This window comes from Carcharodon carcharias, chromosome 13 (assembly GCF_017639515.1).
Source record: "Carcharodon carcharias isolate sCarCar2 chromosome 13, sCarCar2.pri, whole genome shotgun sequence".
Classification (NCBI taxonomy): domain Eukaryota; kingdom Metazoa; phylum Chordata; class Chondrichthyes; order Lamniformes; family Lamnidae; genus Carcharodon; species Carcharodon carcharias.
The window spans coordinates 76,758,037-76,777,783 of NC_054479.1; the positions used below are offsets into that span (position 1 = coordinate 76,758,037).

The window sequence follows — 19,747 nt, forward strand, 5'->3', positions numbered from 1 at the left end:
GATAGGGTGGCGATTGGCCGGGTTGGATTTGTCCTGCTTTTTGTGCCCAGGTCATACCTGGACAATTTTCCACATTGCCAGGTGAATGCCAGTGTTGCACCTGTACTGGAATAGCTTGGCAAGGGGCATGGCAGGTCCTGGAGCATAAGTCTTCAGTAATATTGCTGGAAAATTGTCAAGGCCCGTAGCCTTTGCAGTATCCAGTGCCTTCAGCTCTTGATATCTCGTGGAATGAATGGAATTGGCTGAAGACTGGCATCTGTGATGCTGGGGTCCTCTGGAGGAGGTCGAGATGGATCATGCACTCGGCCCTTCTGGTTGAAGATTGTTGCGAATGCTTCAGCCTTATCTTTTGCACTGATGTGCTGGGCTCCTCCATCATTGAGGATGGGGATATTTGTGGAGCCTCCTCCTCCAGTGAGTTGTTTAATTGTCCACCACCATTCAAGACTGGGTTTGGCAGGACTGCAGAGCTTAGATCTGATCCGTTGGCTGTGGAATCGCTTAGCTCTGTCTAGCACTTGCTGCTTGTGCCGTATGGCATACAAGTAGTCCTGTGTTGTAGCTTCACCAGGTTGGCACCTCATTTTTAATTATGCCTGGTGCTGCTCCTGCCATGCCCTCCTGCACTCTTCATTGAACCAGGGTTGATCCCCTGGCTTGATGGTAATGGTAGAGTAGGGGGTATACTGGGCCATGAGGCTACAGATTGTGTCCGAGTACAACTCTGCTGCTGCTGATGGTCCACAGTGCCTCATGGATGCCCAGTCGAGTTGCTAGTTCAAAATCTATCCCATGTAGCATGGTGGTAGTGTCACACAATACTATAGAGGGTATCTTCAATGTGAAGACGGGACTTGTCTCCACAACGACTATGCGGTGGTCGCTCCTGCTGATACTGTCATGGACAGATGCATCTAAGGCTCATCTGAGGATGAGGTCAAGTCTGTTTTTTCCATCTTGTTGATTCCCTCACCTTGACCCAGTCGAACAACTATGTCCTTTACTGACCGAACTGGCTGAGTCCTAGTGGTGCTACTCTTGGTGATGGACATTGAAGTCCCCCACCTAGAGCATATTCTGTGCCTTTCCACCCTCAGTGCTTCCTCCAAGTGGTGTTCAACATGGAGGAACACTGATTCATCAGCTGAGGGAGGGTGGTTCGTGGTAATCAGCGGGAGGTTTCCTTGCCCATGTTTGACCTGATGCCATGAAACCTCGTGGGGTCTGGAGTCAATGTTGAGAACTCCCAGGGCAACTTCCTCTTGTCACCACTTCTGCTTGGTGTGTCCTGCCAGTGGGACAGGACATGCCCAGGGATGGTGATGGTGGTGTTTGGGACATTATTTGTAAGGCGTGGCTCCATGAGGATGACTATGTCAGGCTGTTGCTTGACTAGTCTGAGAGACAGCTCTCCCAATTTTGGCACAAGACCCCAGATGTTGGTAAGGAGGACTTTGCAGGGTCCATAGGGCTGCTCCATTCGGTTTCGTTTTGGTGGTTTGATATAACTGAATAGCCATTTCAGAGGGCATTTAAGAGTCAACCACACTACAGCGGATCTGGAGTAACGTGCAGGCTGCTCGAGGTGAAGATGGAAGATTTCCTTCCCTAAAGGACATTAGTGGACCAGATGGGTTTTTATGGCAATCTACACTGGTTTAATGGTCATCATTAGACTTCTAATTCCAGATTTTTATTGAATTCAAATTTCACCATCTGCCATGGTGAGATTTGAACCCAGGCCCCAGAGCATTATTCTGGGTCTCTGGATTACCAGTCCAATGACAATATGGCTACGCTACCACCTCCCCAAAATATTTTCAAGGCAGAAGTCAATTAAATTTCTAGATGTTAAAGATATCAAGGGATTTGGGGGATAATTTGGGAAAATTATTTATAGTTAAATAGTAAAGTATGCAGCATTTTGGTAAGAGAAGTAATTGGTTGATGAGTAGGAGTTTCTCTCGTACAAAGAGATGTGAAACTTGAGGCATCACTGTCAACTTGGCAGACAGCCGTAATCACAATCATAGTTACCATTGTAAATGTGGACCTAGGGATTTTTAATGGGCATCGCTGTAAGGAAATCCATGCAGGCAGAAGATTTTTATAACTAAATGGTTTTGAACTTCTTTAATTTCATTTGGGTCATTTGTAGATTTAACTGTATGACAACCAAGCCAAGTTCTGTCTTGTCTAATTGTTGACAATAAATTAGATTTGTGACAGTACATTAATTTCAATTGTGTTTTTTCAGAAATTACTAATAGATGTGGATGGTTCCTTTCAGACACTGAACTTCGTTGACCACTCAATAAGCTGTAAGGAGAAGTTGAATAAGAAAAATAAAGTTGGAGCTGCCTTTACTGATGATGGGTTTGCAATGGGTTAGTCAAAATACATTGCTGTGATATTCCAGGGGTTTTCTGTCCTAACTAAAAGATTGTGCTAATGGTTAATAAAAAATAATGTTAACAAATGAAGAACATCTTGAGCCATGAGCTCGGTCTGAAGTCTGTCAGCATTCTACTGCCTTGCACATCATTGTAGATAAGAGCTGAGCTGGTGGAAAGATGGAAAATTAACTTCCATTTGCCCCTTTAAACATTGGAAATTTATAGTTTTCCAAATAAAATGCTACCTTGGCTTTGATTCTAAACTGAGTGCAGAGCTCCACTGTTACAACGCTGCCAGGGTTAACTCTCAAACTGAGAGTGCACAGATTACAATTCCAGGGATTTGAATGTGACTTGCCTTAGAGCAGATCCTTCAATACAGTAAAAATCCAGCTAAATAAAGTGTGGAAAAAAGATTAACCCTTGTACAGCATTGATATTTTTCCCAATGCACTTGCAAGGAAGAAGCAAATCCAAAATGAATTGCGTGAAGTGAACATGACACAAGTGGTTCTGTCTGGGTTTACTCCTCCCAGTTGATGAAACCAACATGTAGAAGTTGGCTGAAGCAGATTAGTGGTGAACAGTTGTTTTTCAGACTGGAGGCATGAATATAGTGGGGTTCCCCAGAAGTCAGTATGAAGACCACTTGACCTATATTAATGATCTGGACTTTGGTGTGCAGGACACGATCAAAATTTGTAGGTGACACAAAACAGAAACACAGAATCAAAGCTTGGAAGTATTGTGAACTCTGAGGAGTATAGCGATAGACTGCAAGAGGATATATGCTGGTGGCAGATGAAATTTAGTGCGGTGTGAAATGCTCCGTTTTGTTAGAAATAATGAGAGGCAATATAAAATAAAGGGTACAGTTTTAAAGGGAGCTGAGGAACATAGGAGCATATATGCACAAATCTCTGCACGTGGCAGAGCATGCTGTGAAAGTGGTTAAAAAGACATATGGGATTGTGGGCTTTATCAATAGAGGCGTAGCGTGCAAACACGAGGAAGTTATAAAGAACCTTTATAAAACACTGGTTCAGCTACCACTGGAGTATTGTGTCCAATTATGGGCGCTACACTTCAGGAAGGATATGAAGCATCAGAGAGGGTGCAGAACAGATTCACGAGAATGGTTCCAGGGATGAGGGACTTCAGATATGTGGATAGATTGGAGAATCTGGGGCTGTTCTCCTTGGAGAAGAGAAGGTTGAGAGGAGATTGGATAGAGGTATTTAAAATCATGAGAGGTCCAGACACAATAGAGAGAAAATGTTGCCATCGACAGAAGGGTCATAAACTAAATGACATCGATTTAAGGTGATTGGCAAAAGAAGCAATGAGGACATGAGGAAAAACTTTTTTAGGATCTGTAATGCAGTACCTGAATGTGTGGTAGAGGCTGATGCAGTTGAGATTTTCAGAATGGAATTAGACATGAGCTCCTGGTTATTACCACTCACTCCCTAAAAAGTTCTTCCTCATATTTTCTCTGCATCTATTCCCAAAGGCTTAAGTCTATTTACCCTAGTCCTTGTACTTTCAGCTATCGGGAATGGTTCTTCCTTGCCTACCATGTACAAAAACTGTCATAATCTTGTACACCTTGATTAAAATTCCCCTCAATCTCCTATGCCCCATGGCGATCAACCCCAGCTTCTCCTCTGTTCCCACTCAAGGACCCTAACATCCTTTCTGTAGTATGGTGACTAGAACTAGATGCAATACTCCAAGTTAGGGCCTAACCAGAGCTTTATACAGGTTCAGCATAACTTCTAAATGCCACTATTTATGAAGCACAAGATCCCATGTGTTTTGCTAACCACTTTCTCAACATGTCCTGCCATCAAAGATCGATGCACATGCATTGTAGGTCTCTCTGTCCCTGCACACTCTTTAGAAATGTGCCATTAATTCTATATTGCCTCTCCTCATTCCATCTGCCAAAATACGAAATAGCCAATCTGGCATCTACCTGGCAATGTGGAAAATTGCCCAGGTATGTCCTGTACACAAAAAGCAGGACAAATCCAACCTGGCCAGTTACTGCCCCATCAGCCTACTCTCCATCATCAGTAAAGTGATGGAAGGGATCATCAACAGTGCTATTAAGCTTATTGCTTAGCAATAACCTGCTCACTGATGCTTAGTTTGGGTTCCGGCAGGGTCACTCGGTTCCTGACCTCATAACAGGCTTGGTTCAAACATGGACAAAAGAGATGAACTCCAGAGGTGAGGTGAGAGTGACTGCCCTTTACATCAAGGCAGCATTCGACCGAGTGTGGCATCAAGGAGCCCTAGAAAAAGTGGAGTCATTGGGAATCGGGGAATACTCTCTGCTGGTTGGAGTCATACCTAGCACAAAGGAAGATGGTTGTGATTGTTGACAATCAGTCACCTCAGTTCCAGGACATCACTGCAGGAGTTCCTCAGGGTAGTGTCCTAGGCCCAACCATCTTCAGCTGTTTCATCAATCACCTTCCTTCCATCATAAGGTCAAAAGTGGGGATGTTCGCTGATGATTCATGACGACTCAGACACTGAAGCTTTCCACGTCCAAATGCAGCAAGACCTGGACAATATCCAGGTTTGGGCTGACAAGTAACATTCGTGCCCCATAAGTACCAGGCGATGACCATCTCCAACAAGAGAGTATCTAATCATCCCACTTGGCATTCAATGACATTACCATTGCTGAATCCCTTGCTATCAACATCCTAGGGCTTACCATTGACCAGAATATAGATTAGCCATATAAATAGTGTGGCTACAAGAGCAGTTCAGAGGCTGGGAATCTGTAGGGAGCAACTCATCTTTTGACTGCCCAAAGTCTGTCCACCAATTGCAAGGCATGAGTCAGGAGTGTGATGAAATACTCCCCACTTGCCTGAATGAGTGCAGCTCCCACAACACTCAAGAAGCTGGACACCGTCCGGGACAAAGCAGCCTACTTGTTTGGCATCCCATCCACAAACATCCACTCCCTCCACCACCGACACACAGCAGCAGCAGCAGTATGTACCATCTAGGCTTCTCGGACAGCATCTCCCAAACCCATGACTGCTACCATCTAGAAGGACAAGGACAGCAGATTCTTGGGAACACCACCATCTGAAATTCCCCTCCAAGCCACTCACCATCCTGATGGAAATATATTGCCATTCAGCTGGATCAAGATCTTGGAACTCCCTCCCTAACAGCACCATGGGTGTACCTACACCACTTTGTTTGCAGCGGTTCAAGAAGGGAGCTCACCACCACCTTCAGGGGCAATTAGGGTTGGGCAATAAATGCCTAGCCAGCAATACCTGCATCCCATGAGTGAATAATAAAAAAAAAATACATCACCTTACATTTCTCTGTATTGAATTCCATTTGCCACATGTCTATCCATTCTGCTGGCTTGTCTTCGTCATGTTGCAGGCCATTTGTTTCATCCTCACTGTTTGCCACTCAAAGTTCGGTATCATCAACAAATTTTAAAATTCTGCTTTGTGTTCCAAGATCCAAAAGCCAAAAGCCATATATAGCAGAAAAACAGCGACCCTAGCACTGACCGTTTGGGGAAAACCACTGTCTACCATCCTCCAGTCTGAAAAATAGCCATTTGCAGTGTCTCATTGTTTTCTGCCCTTAAGCCAAGTTTTTATCCATTTGGACACTGACTGTCCTATTCCATGAGCCTCAGTTTTGTTAACTAGCACTTTATGTGGTACCTTGTCAAACGCTTTCTTAACATGCATACAGACAACATCCATTGCATTCCCTCCATCAATATTTTCTGTTACTTCATCAGAATTAATTAGTCAAGCACAATCTGCCTTTTACAAATCCATGCTGACTTTCCTTCAAATGACTGTTGATTTTTTTTTAACCTGTTTAATGTTTCTAAAACCTTACCCACTATTGGTGTTAAACTAACTGACCTGGAATTGCTAGGACTCTCCTTACCCCTTTCTTAAATAGGAGTGTAATATTTCTCACTAACTGTATAATCTCTACATGCCAGTGGAAGATTTTTGGGTTCCCTTTTATGTTGACCACCATTCTATTCCCTCCTTACCGGTCTTATTTTGGGCTTTGCCTCCCTCTCAACTTCTTGTATGTGACCCTGGTTCTCACTTGAAGAATTCACCTGACATGCTTCATAAAACCTATTTTTGTTCCATCACATTCTCTGTCTCCCTCATATCTAAGGAGCCCTGGCTTTGGTTCCCCTACCTTTCACCCTTATTGGAATGCACCTAGCCTGAAACACCCGCTTTAAAGATAACTCATTGTCCTGTTACAGTTCTTCCTGTCAGTCATTGCTTCCATTTTATGTTATGTTACTGATGGTTGCTCAATTATTGCAGGTGTTGCCTACATTCTGAAACTGTTGGATCAGTATCAGGAATTTGACTCATTACACTGGTTTCAGTCGGTGAGAGAAAAATATATGAAAGAAAAGAATGCAGTTGTCAAACAGCAAAATGTTCAGTCAACTAATCAAGATGAAAAGCTCATGCAAACAATGAATCTAACCCAGAAAAGGTTGGACATCTATTTACAGGTACAGTACTTTTTCCTGTTGAAGGTAAATAGTCTGATTCCTATCCTGTAACCTCACTCTGACAGTACCCTAACAGCAACACTGAGGTGAAAGTAAAAGTACAGCTTGATTTGGCCATGTAAACAAAACCAAAAAGTTTTAGTGAATGCAGTCTGGCCACCTGCCCGCATGCTACCAGTTAGAATTAATAACAAAGAGAATTTAAAAAAGATTAAGTTCAATTAACTGACACTACAGCATTTTTAGAAATTAGTTAAGCTGTTAAAGAGCATTTATTATAGCTCCTCATCCTCAGGACATTCCAACATGGATTAATTTAACTGTAATATTTATTAGACATTGCAAGACTCACAGCAAATGAATGAATGAACAGTCAGCCTGCTAGTTGAGGGTGGCATGTTGCTTAGCATATGGAGAGAAGCCCCTGCTCTTTAAATAGCGTCATGGAATCCTTCACATCCAATTGGGCAGGCAGACAGGGCCTTGATTTAATGTCTCAGCCAAAACTTGGCACTTGTGCCAGTTTAGCGCTGCCTTGGTGGTGTTTTGAAATGTCGGCCTGGATTATGTGCTTGCATATCTGGTCTGGACTGGACTGGACCTCCTGAAAAGTGCGACGAACTAAACCAAACTTAGCACAGTAGCAGAACAGGTTAAAACTGATTCCTGGATTAATTATAAAGCTGATAAACTTGTAAATGCAGTTCTAGGAATTTGGAATTAGAACTCAGTTGTCTACTGACTGCATTCCATCAGCTTGGATTTTGTTAATTAGGAATGATCTCTTTACTTGTAGCTTTGGGAGTGTTGTAATCTGAGAGGAGGACAGTGTAAAACTTCAAAAGCGCATGGACAAGTTGGTGGAGTTGCACACAAACGGGCGAGAGCACATCTTGAGTAGGGCACAGCCAGAGTGGGTATTGGCAATTTGGTGCAAAGTGGGAATTCGGAGCATAGGGGACGAGGTGCTCTTTGTATTTTTTCCTTGCTATCCAACTTCTTAAATCTTCAGAGTGTGGGTCTTTCCCTGCTGCAGTAATAGAGGCTACAAGGGAAGAATCACTGGTAAGTAGTGGGTAAGGTATTTACTACTTTAATCGCTTATAGTTTAAGATCTTTTTGTGGTTTATAGTTTGTATATTCTATAGTAACAAGGATCAGGAAAGAAGGGCCCTAGAGTAATTGACTTAAAAGGTTTAGTTTAAAGGGATAAGTCATGGCAGGAACACTCAAAGCCATGGTGTGCTCCATGTGGGAAGCCAGGGACATTTCCAGTGCCCGGGACCAGCGTGTGTGCAGGAAGTGTGTTCAGCTGCAGCTCCTGAGCTGGATTTTCAGAGCTGGAACGGCGGCTGGGGCCACTGTGGAGCATCCGCAAGCCTGAGAGCACCGTGGATAGCACATTTAGAGAGGTGGTCACACCGAAGATGAAGGGACTTGAGGAAGGGAGGGAATGGGTGACCACCAGGCAGTCCAAGAGAAACAGGCAGGTGGGGTCCAGCTCGCAAATCGGTATTCCATTTTGGAGGCTGATGAAGGGTGCTGGTTCTTCCAGGGAGTGTGGACAGAGCCAAGCTTCTGGCACCACAAGCAGCCTGTCTGTACAGGAAGGGAGGAAGAGCAATAGTAATAGGAGATTCTGTAGTCAGGTGAACAGATAGGTGCTTCCTTGGCCATCAACGTGACTCCAGGATGGTATGTTGCCTCACTGCTGCCAGGGCCCGGGACGTCACTGAACGGCTGCAGGGCATCCTGAATGGGGAGGGTGATAAGACAGAGGTCATGGTACATGTTGGTACCAGTGACATAGGTAGAAAGAGGGATGAGGTCTTGCATCAAGAATTCAGCGAGTTAGGCAGTAGACCAAAAAGCAAGACTTCTCGGGTTGTAATCTCTGGATTACTCCCAGTGCCACGTGCTAGCAAGCTCAGAAATAGGAGAATAGCACAGATGAATACATGGCTTAAGAGTTGGTCCAGGAGGGAGAGTTTTAGATTCCTGGATCACTGGGACCGTTTCTGGGGAAGGTGGGACCTCTACAAGCGGGACGGTCTACATCTGACCCAGAGCGGGACTAACGTCCTTGCGGGCGGGTTTGCTAGTGCTGTTGGGAGGAGTTTAAACTAATTTGGCAGGGGGAGGGGACACAGAATGTTAGCAGAATAGGGACACATTATAACACGGTAAAGCAATCAAGTCAGAGGGAGTACAGCTGCATTAAGCTCCAAGGGAGTAAAGCAACGCTGGATGGCCTCCACTTTAATGGCAGGAGTATTACAGGTAAAACGGATGAGTTAAGGGTGAGGATTGACACGTGGAATTGTGATATAGTAGCCGTCACTGAGAAATGGTTGAGGGAAGGGTAGGATTGGCAGCTCAACATTCCAGGATATAGAATCTTCAGGCAAGAGACGGGAGGGGGTAAAAGAGGAGGAGGTGTTGCATTATTTGTTAAGGAGTCAGTTACTGCAGTAAGGAGAGATGATATCTTGGAGGGGGCATCGAATGAAGCTTTGTGGGTAGAGCTTAGGAATAAAAAAGGGGCAGCCACATTGTTAGTTGTTTATTATAGACCCCCAGATAGTCAGCAGGAAATTGAGGAGCAAATATGTGCACAATTTGTGGAGGTGTGTAAAAACAATAACAATATTAGGTGAATTCAGCTTTCCTGACAATATATTGAGGGTCCAACAAGGGACGGCGCAGTGCTGGACCTAATTCTGGGGAATGAAGCCGGACAAGTGGCTGAGGTGGTGGGGGGCGAGCGTTTTAGCAATAGTGACCACAACATGGCACAGTTTAAGTTTGTTATGGACAAAGAAATCGACAACTTGCAAAAAATGTTTTGGACTGGGGGAGAGTGGATTTTAGTAAAATAAGGCAGGATCTGGCCAAGGTAGACTGGGAACAGTTACTCGTGGGGAAATCTACAGAGGAGCAGTGGGGGGTGTTCAAAAAGAAAATGGGGAGGGTACAGGCTCAACATGTTCCCTCTAGGGTGATAGGAAGGAGTAATAAGCCCAAAGAACCATGGATGACCAGAGATATTCAGATTACGATGAGAATGAAAAGAGATGTACAAGGGAAGCAAATAGCGGAGGCATTAGTGGAGTACATAAAGTGCAGGGTGGAGCTTAAGAAAGCAATTCGGAGAGCAAAGAGGGGATATGAGAAAGCTCTGACTGGTAAAAGTAGGGAAAATCCCAGATATTCTATAAGTATATCAATGGGAAGAGGATAACCAGGGAAAGAGTAAGGGACCAAGTGGTCAATCTATGGGTGGAGCCAGAGGACATCGCTAGAGTGTTGAATGAATACTTCACCCAAGAGAATGAGGATGAAGTTATGGAACTCGGGGAGAGAGACTGCGACGTTCTTAAGCAAACTGATATAGGGAGTGACAAGGTATTGGAGGTGTTGGCAGGCTTAAAATTGGACAGATCTCCAAGTCCAAATGATTTGTGTCCCAGACTGCTGAGGGAGGCAAGGGAGGAGATTGCAGGGGCTCTGACCCAAATTTTTAATTCCTCACTGGCCACGGGCTAGGTGCCAGAGGACTGGAGAACAGCTAATGTGGTTCCGCTATTTACGGAGGATTGTAGAGATAAGCCAGGGAACTACAGGCCAGTGAGTCTCATGTCAGTGGTAGGGAAACTATTGGAGAAAATTCTGAAGGAGAGAATCTGTCTGCACTTGGAGAGGTAAGGTTTGATCAGGGATAGTCAGCATGGCTTTGTCAGAGGAAAGTCATGCCTATCAAATTTGATTGGATTTTTTGAGGAGGTGACCAGGTGTGTAGATAAGGGTAGTGCAGTTGACGTAGTTTAAATGGATTTCAGCAAAGCCTTTGACAAGGTCCCACATGGGAGACTTGTAAAGAAGGCAAATGCACATGGGATACAGGGTAATTTGACAGGGTGGATTCAAAATTGATGTAGTAGGAGACAGAGGGTGATTACAGAAGGCTGCTTTAGTGACTGGAAGCCAGTGTCCAGTGGTGTACCACAGGGATCTGTGCTCGGTCCCCTAATAGTTGTCATTTATATACACGACGTAGATGACTATGTGGGGGGTAGGATTAGTAAATTTGCGGATGACACAAAGATTGGCTGGGTGGTTAACAGTGAGGTTGAGTGTCTTGGGCGACAGGAAGATATAGATGGGATGGTCAAATGGGCAGATAGGTGGTAGATGGAATTTAACCCTGTAAAGTGTGAGGTGATACATTTTGGAAGGAGTAATTCGACAAGGAAGTATTCAATGAACGGCATGACACTAGGAAGTTCTGAGGAACAAAGGGACCCTGGCGTGTGTATCCATAGATCTTTGAAGGCAGAGGGGCACGTTAGTGGGGTGGTGATAAAGGCGTATGGGACACTTGCCTTTATCAATCATAGATTACAAAAGTAGGGAGGTCATGTTGGAGTTGTATAGAACCCTAGTGAGGCCACAGCTGAAGTACTGTGTGCAGTTCTGGTCGCCACATTATAGGAAGGATGTGATTGCACTGGAGAGGGTGCAGAGGAGATTCACCAGGATAAAAGCAAAATACCGCAGATGCTGGAAATCTAGAACAAAAACAAAAGTACCTGGAAAAACTCAGCAGGTCTGACAGCATCTGCAGAGAGGAATACAGTTAACGTTTCAAGTCTGAATGACTCTTCATCAGAACTAAGGAAAAATAGAAAAGAGATGAAATATAAGCTGGTTTAAGGGGCAGTGGGACAGGTAGAGCTGCATAAAGGGCCAGTGATAGGTGGAGATTGCCAAAAGATGTCATAGACAAAAGGACAAAGAGGTGTTGATGGTGGTGATATTAGCTAAGAAATGCGCTAATGGGGACATTTAGGGTGGAAAACAGGACAAGCAAGGCACTGATAGCCCTAGTGGGGGTGGGGTGGCGGGGAATCGAAATAGGCTAGTTTTAGCCTATCTGTCCCTTGCTCGTCCTGCTTTTCACCCTTAATGTCCCCTTTAGCACATTTCTTAGCTAATATCACCACCATCAACACCTCTTTGTCCTTTTGTCTATGACATCTTTTGGCAATCTCCACCTATCACTGGCCCTCTATCCAGCTCTACCTGTCCCACCCCCCCTTAAACCAGCTTATATTTCATCTCTTTTCTATTTTGCCTTAGTTCTGATGAAGAGTCATTCGGACTCGAAACGTTAACTGTATTCACTAGGATGTTGCCTGGGATGAAACATTTAAGTTATGAAGAGAGGTTGGATAGAGTTGGGTTGTTTTCGTTGGAGCAGAGAAGACTGAGGGGCTACCAGATCGAGATGTACAAGATTGAGGGGCATGGACAGGATGGATAGGGAACATCTGTTCCCCTTAGTTGAAGGGTCAGTCATGAGGGGGCATAAGTTCAAGGTGAGGGGCAGGTGGCTTAGGGGGGATGTGAGGAAAAACCTTTTTACCCAGAGGGTGGTGACAGTCTGGAATGCACTGCCTGGGAGGGTGGTGGAGGCGGGTTGCCTCACATTGTTTAAAAAGTACTTGGATGAGCACTTGGCTCGTCATAACATTCAAGGTTATGGGCCAAGTGCTGGTAAATGGGATTAGGTAGGTAGTTCGCGTGTTTCTCACTCGATGAGCTGAAGGGCCTCTTCTGCACTGTGATTCTGTGAGTGGTTCGGGTCTGGAATGAACTGCCTGGGGGTGTGGTGGAGGCAGGTTCAATCGAGGCATTCAAGAGGGCATTAGATGATTGTTTGAATACAAACAATGTGCAGGGGTACGGGGAAAAGGCCGGGTAATGCCACTAGGTCATCGTGCTCATTGGAGAGCCAGTGCAGACACGATAGGCCGAATGGCCTCCTTCTGTGCCATTGAGATTCTGTGATCTTCTAAATATTTCCTAAAGATGCAGGCTCCAAAGAAAATTTTACATATGTGAGTCTATTAAGGCAGGAAATTCCATTAAATCTTTGCTCTATGGATGAGGAAAGTATGACTTTTTTTGGGAAGAGTTTTATTAGGAGTTAAATACAGTTGGAAGAAAACCTGTTGATGGATACAATCTGCTCTTGTGGAGCAGCCTGACCAGTTCATGTGGCTGGTTTGTATGACTCTGTACTGGTTTCTTTCTATTCAGGAGTTTGAGCTGCTCTATTTTTCACTGAGCAGTGCCAGGATTTTCTTCCGAGGAGATCAGTCTGCAGCTGAAGAAAGTCAGGAGAGAAAGGAGAGGGACGGCAAGTATTGTGTGTGGAAGTATTTGTGGATAATGACTCATCAGAAACCAGATATACGTTGTGCTGAGATATGTAACTGCTGCATCCTTACAGCAATGCAGTGTAATACTGTCAGCTGGGTGATTATCACAGCACTTGGGAATATTATTTTTGTGATAATACAATTTAAACAAAATCGGAGCCCTAGCGTTGTGGGAAAATAAAAATAGCCCAGATGTTCTAATGAAAACAGCAGTGAATGATGAGCATTTTTTATTGTGTTGGAATCCACGATGCTCACACCTCCTCTGGGCAATTCTCGTCCTCTGCAATGGCCAGGCCACCCCACCCCACCTGGACCCCCAACGATGCAGAAATCCCCCACCCCCACTGGGCAATGCACATATCCCAAGCCCCCCAGGCAGCCCATACAGCTGATGATGCAGAAATCCCACCCACCGCCGCCCCCCCAATATTCCTTCTGGTGACCCCAGTCCAGCAGATGCTGGTGCAGAGTTAGCCTTATTGGGGCTGGGGATGAGCAGGGGCAGGGGAGGGTCAGTGGGATGATGATGAATGATGTCAGTGGGTGGGTGGGGGTGCAGGGGATGATGAATGATGTCAGTGGGTGGTTAGGGGATCGGGGGGTGATGAATGATGTCAGTGGGTGGGGGGGGTGGGGGTGGGGATGAGATGTGTTGGGGTTGGGAGAGATGGGGGTGGGGGGGGTCAGTTGGGGCGGGGTGCAGAGGAAGGGAGTCGGGGGTTGGGTGGGGGGGTGGGGAGTGCGGATGACGGGTGCCAGGAAAGTGAGCATTGTTGGTGGTGCAATGAGGGGGTGGAAGTAAGCAGTGTTAGGTTTGGGAAGGAAACCTAACAAATACAGATCCACTTCAGAACACTGAAAAACAGTGAGCTGAAGATACATCTAAAGAGCCTGTCCTCAGCTCATGATGAGAAAGGGGGAGTCTGGCTTTTCTGCAGTTACACTTCTGCCACAAGGCCTCCTGACTCAAAGGGAAGGAATTTGGCTTCTTACTTTTGACATTCGCTTAATTGGAAGTCACTATCGAGCATGGTCACTTGACATTAAAACATTTCTTAAAAGTAAAATATTGCGGATGCTGGAAATCTGAAGTAAAAACAGAGAATGCTGGTAAAACTCAGGTCTGGCAGCATCTGTGGAGAGAGAAACAGTTAACGTTTCAAGTCCATATGACTCGAGCTGAAGAAGCTCTTCAGAAGAAGAGTCTTACAGACTCGAAATGTCAGTGTCTGCTGAATTTTACCAGCATTTTCTGTTTTTATTTAAAACATTTCTTCCTGTTTATACATGATAGATATTATTTGTAATTGTAATAGATAGCTCAGTAAGACCAGGAGAGCAATTAATTAGGAGGATCAGTTGTATTCAAAGATGTATTTTAGGACAGACTGTTCAGAGAAATGTTTGACACGGTGACCCTCAAGTAAGTTCAAACTTTGAAATGCCACTGAAGTATTTATTCTGTCATAAAAGCAAAATACTGTTGATGCTGGAATCTGGAACAAAAACAAAAATACCTGGAATAACTCAGCAGGTCTGACAGATGAAGGGTCATACGGACCCGAGACGTCAACTGTATCCCTCTCCGCAGATGCTGTCAGACCTGCTGAGTTTCTCCAGGCATTTTTGTTTTTGTTCCCTTATTAATTCTGCCTCTTTCTTGGACTGTGGGTCAGTGAAAAATCCTCAAATTAATTCCTCTGTTTAGAATTGATTGGTTTCAAATGGATGGGGCTGAAACTTTGACACACTTTATTGTAGTCTTGGCTTGTTTCTTTACTTCATTGTGGCAAATTTTGTTCATACTTTAAGCTCCTACAATATACACTGATTGCTCAGATTCCTCACAATCCTTTCATGAACTGTTCTTGATTCACATACTTCAATAGAGACTGCAGAGGGAATGGTTGAAAAGTGATAACTCAGGACTCAACTGATTCTCAGTTGGAATGCAAGGGTGGGGTGGGGGAAGTAACCAGAGTCTGTGGTCTGGTGAGGCTGTGGGGGGCAGAGTTAGTGGTTTCAGCCAGAGTTGAAGGTAGGTGGTTCCAGATTCTCTGTTTAGGTTTGGTGGGTGGCATCTAAAGCCAGTGTCTGGTTTCAGCAACAGGTGTGGGGGGGAAGCTAGGGTTTCAGATGCAAAAAGTGTTTTTTGAAACTTAGAGCTTGAGGGTGAAACTGGCTATTAGCTGATATTGTTAACTGTTTCCTCAGATAATGACCACCTCCCCTTTAAATTGGCTGTCATCACCTCTTTCTCAACAAAGCAACCCTTGACCCTATCATCCTTGCAAGCTACCACCCTAACTCTAATCTCCCTTTCCTCTCAAGTTCTTGAGTGTGTTCTCATCTCCCAAATTGTGCCCACTTTCCCTGGAACTCCATATTTGACTTCTTCCAATTAAGTTTCTGCCCTGTCACAGCATTGGAACAGCTCTTAAAGTCACAAATGACATACTCAGTGACTTTGACAAAGGTAAACTATTTGTCCCCTCAACCTGTCTGTAGCCCTTGACACAGTTGACCATGCCATCCTTCTCCAATGCCTCTCCACTGATGTCCTGCTGGATGGGATTGCACTTGGCTGTTTGGCTAAGATCTGTCCTTATCAGTTTAATATCTGATATGTCCCCTATCTGGGGGCCAAATATTAAATTGATTTTTGAGACCAGAGATGGGACAGGGGCTTGCTCCTTCCATTCCACGCATCAGCCTGGCATTGCAGTGCTTCCAAGAATGGTGCAGTTTCCCCTCCTCGGGGTGAAAGGGAAAAATTAAAAAAAGAGAAAAGAGCAACCGACCATGTATTTGCACTATCATGATGATCACCTATTTTCATCCATGTAAGGTTACCTGGTTCTGCCCTGTCCCACCTCATTTGCCAAAATCTCCTCATGCATGTTTTACTGTCTCCAGATTCAAATATTCTATTGCTTTCCTGGCTGGCTTTCCATCTTCAACTCCCCATGAACTTCAGGTCATCCAAAACTGTTGCTTGTCTTTGTCCAAAATAGCTCCCAAGTTTGAACAGATATGCCACACATTCAGATATGTACTGAGTGGATTAAAGGGTAGGAAATCTCAGTAAAGAGGTATTCTGTATTTAAAATAAAGTTAGCATTTACAAAAATGGTGTAATGTCCTAGGCTCTAAGCCTAAAGTTCTCCGCCTCCTTCCTCCATAAAGATACAGCTTAAAACTTAGCTCTTTGGCCAAGCTTTTGGTCATCTGCCATTTGTGGCTGTGTCAGTTTTTGGATGTTTTAGAATTTTAAGGTGCTAAATAAATGGAAGCTGTTATTTTCCCCACTTTTGTGACCTCTCCTGCTCAGCTGAGATTACAACTATTACTAACAATGAAAGGGCACTGTAAAGAAGGATGGAATGTGTTCAGATGACACATACTGTTTATTTTCTAGTTCAGTATAGCATGGGGTGTAAGTAATTTTAATGCCACTCGGTGACAATATTGGGTTGGAATAATTGTTTTTCTGTTCCTGAAAAAGCCTGTAATATTTTTCTTTCTCTAGATGAAGGGGCCAAATCGAACAATGATGAGTCATGAAACAATCTGCCGTCAGACGAGTATGAAATGGTGTCATGGTGCCATATTTCTCTCTGCATTTTCTCATTCCCTTTCTCACTCCTTTTTCTCATATACTGTTTTCTTTATGGCTATTTTGTAGCTCCTTATACTTTTATGTGGCTTGTTTTTGTGCTTGAAACTTTGTGTTATTGTATATTTTGCACTGTTGGACTTCCAGTCACAGAACTTGAATCTGCTCAATAATATCCTAGCTAGTTTCTGTTGCTTGGTTTGTACAGTGTGAAGAACTTCAGTTAGGGTGGAGAAGAGAAGTTAGCAGATTCCGTGTTAATTCAGAACATGTTTCTGATTCTTTTCCATTATGGTTTTCCTTTTGACAAGTCTTAATTTATTCAGTCTCAGCCAAGCTTTGGCTTATGCAACAGAAAACCAGGGTCCAAATTTAACTGAATGGAATTGCGCCCATGTAATGAAACTGGGATGTCAAAGCTCTAATTGTCATTGCTTTGACTAGGAGTGTGCTTTGCGTAACAAAGGAAGCAAATGCTCCAAATTATAAGGTGATTTTAGGACAGAGTATTTTAAAAATAGAACAACTATAATTACTGCAGTCCTTAACACAGCTGGGGAACTAGGGATCAGGGCTACATACAGGATGATTAGAACTGAGCTCCCTCTCTCCATTGGACAGGGGATCAGGGCTACAGGATTATTATAAAGCTTTCAGTATTTAAAACCTGGTCATGTGTGGGCTTTATATTAATTTCTGAGGTTTTTGTTTGTGCTGTGCTGCCCCAATGTTTCAGTCTTACCTCCACAGGCACCTAATCAGTTTCTTTCAAGCTGTTGTTCTCATGATGTTACAGCCTGCCGCACTTCAATACAGAAGTGAAATTGTTTCTGTAAATGGACCTAATTCTACAAAATAATATAAAATTGTACAAATTTACATATTTTAGAAATATCTAAAACTTGCTAAAAGGATGTCTCATTTGAATAAATCATAGCTCATTTAAAGAACAGGAGTGTTTGGTAAAGTTTCTCTCTAAGTTGCACTTAAGTACTTGACGACCTGCTGTATGTAGATTTTTAATTGCAAGCTATCTGGTATAAAATGTAACTTTGTGATGTTTGCCAGTTTATAAGCACTAAGTTTGTAATACTCAGGAATATTGGACCAACAAAACAGTTTGTTCAGTTTCAAAATGCTTATTTCAAAATAATTAAAGAGCATCAAAATGCAAAACTAATTTTAATTGTATGAATCTTTCAGCATATACACCTTTTCTGTGACCCATCATTATATATTAAATGTACTGATATAAAAGCAAATGGCATGTTCAGGTTTTGTGTGTGAATATGGCTGCCCTAGAGAGATTGAGTAGACTGGAATTTAGAAAAATGAAAGATGATCAAATTGAAATGTGTAAAATTTTTAAGACTTAGAACTTTGGATCAGCCATTTAGGATTGAGATGAGATATCAAAAAGATTGCGAATCTTTGGAATTCTCCACTCGAGATGTTCAGTCATTGAGTATATTCAAGACTGCTTCCAGAATCTGTTATCTTTTTTTCATGATCTACGACTTGTGGAAAAGATTTGGAAAAAACTAGATGTACATCATTCAAATTTGGCTTCAGACTCCTGGACATCAAAAAGACATTTCTGCTCTGGACTTCACCGATCACCAATACCCAATATCTTTGTCTTGCTAATTTTTTTGCTACATTTAAGTTATCTTGGGTCAGTCTACTGCCCTTCCCTTATCACTGCAATGATTGGGAGACTTCAGTCTCCTGCTGAGCCTGTGTCTGTCTCCTGGACTGACTGGTTTTCAGCTGCAGCCTGTTCCTGGCCACAGGTTACATGCATTCATGTTTATGATCCTGCACAGAATGTGCTAATGCTTCACAGTAGAGCCTGGCTCCAATCATCTTGCCATTGGACCATGTGGTGGTTGGTGTGCAACGACCAGTACATGTTAAAAATAATCTCACAGAGGCAGCTTTCATTTGTCAAAATAAGGTTTGGGACTCAGAACGTTATAGACAACCCCAATAGTGACAGACCTGAGCGCTGCACGGCCATCGTAAATCAGGAACTCGGGCACTTCAGCAATGACATTGCTACCCTAAGTGAGACACCGTGCAGGAGAAGGCCAACTGAAGGAACAAGGCAGCGGTTACACCTTTTCCTGGAAGGACTTTCCAGAAGAGGAATGATGCCTTCATGGGGTGGGCTTCAACTATGAGCTTGCCTGGAGCCTCAGTGATTTCTTCCCATGGGGTAAGCAAGTGCCTAACCTAAGAAGCAATCAATATGCCAATGCCTACACTTGAGGCAACAGGTGAGACCAAGGAAGGATTCTATGCTGACCTTGAACAATCCCTAGCCTGTGTCCCAGCAGGCAACAATCTGATCGTCCTTAGAGGTTTCAACCTCAGTTTGGAAGGATGTGAATCTCTAAGACAAGGAAGGAATAGGAAAAGCAAACTTCATCGAATCCTCCTCCTGACAAAATATCTAGAACATAGCCTAGTGACAAACCAACACACTGTTCTGACAGCGAGGTGAGCACGACCACATGGCAACATCCACGGTCCAAACACTGGCACTTGACTGACTACATTGTTGTTCGAGCAAGGGACCACAAAGATGTTCACATCACCTGCACCATGACAGGTACCGATAACTGCTGGACCTATCACCGCCTTATCTGACCTACCATCTCCATCAGCCTGCACCCCAAACAGCGGGGGCAACTGAGCAAGGAAATCAACATTGAAGGCCTCAAAGATCCCACCAAGGTGACCCTTCTCAGTCAGCGTCTCACTGCCAATCTCTGAATCTCCAGCCACCAGCAGCTACAGTATGTCTGGAGTGCCTGGTTGACTCAAGTCCACCACAACAAACACTTACAAAGAGGTCCCTGGTTTTTCTACCAGGAAACATTGTGATTGATGAAAACCAAGCGATATAGGACTTGATTTGAGTGGAAGACTGGAAACTTCACACTAT

The 19,747-nt window shown here is 43.9% G+C and overlaps 1 protein-coding gene and 1 pseudogene across 2 annotated transcripts in view; both read left to right on the top strand.

Moving 5' to 3' along the window:
• Nucleotides 1–17,973, top strand: part of washc4 (WASH complex subunit 4) — a 136,466-nt gene extending 118,493 nt beyond the window's left edge. Inside the window, exons 30-33 of one of the 2 annotated variants that reach the window (XM_041203248.1) lie at nt 2,261–2,390; nt 6,758–6,954; nt 13,057–13,156; nt 16,711–17,973. In XM_041203248.1, the coding sequence (XP_041059182.1) occupies nt 2,261–2,390; nt 6,758–6,954; nt 13,057–13,156; nt 16,711–16,745 (462 nt within the window). In that variant the 3' untranslated portion in view covers nt 16,746–17,973. The remainder of the gene's footprint in view (nt 1–2,260; nt 2,391–6,757; nt 6,955–13,056; nt 13,157–16,710) is intronic. The other variant, XM_041203249.1, reaches the window with a different exon arrangement.
• Nucleotides 15,755–15,931, top strand: LOC121286601 (annotated as a pseudogene).
• Nucleotides 17,974–19,747: the final 1,774 nt, after the last annotated feature.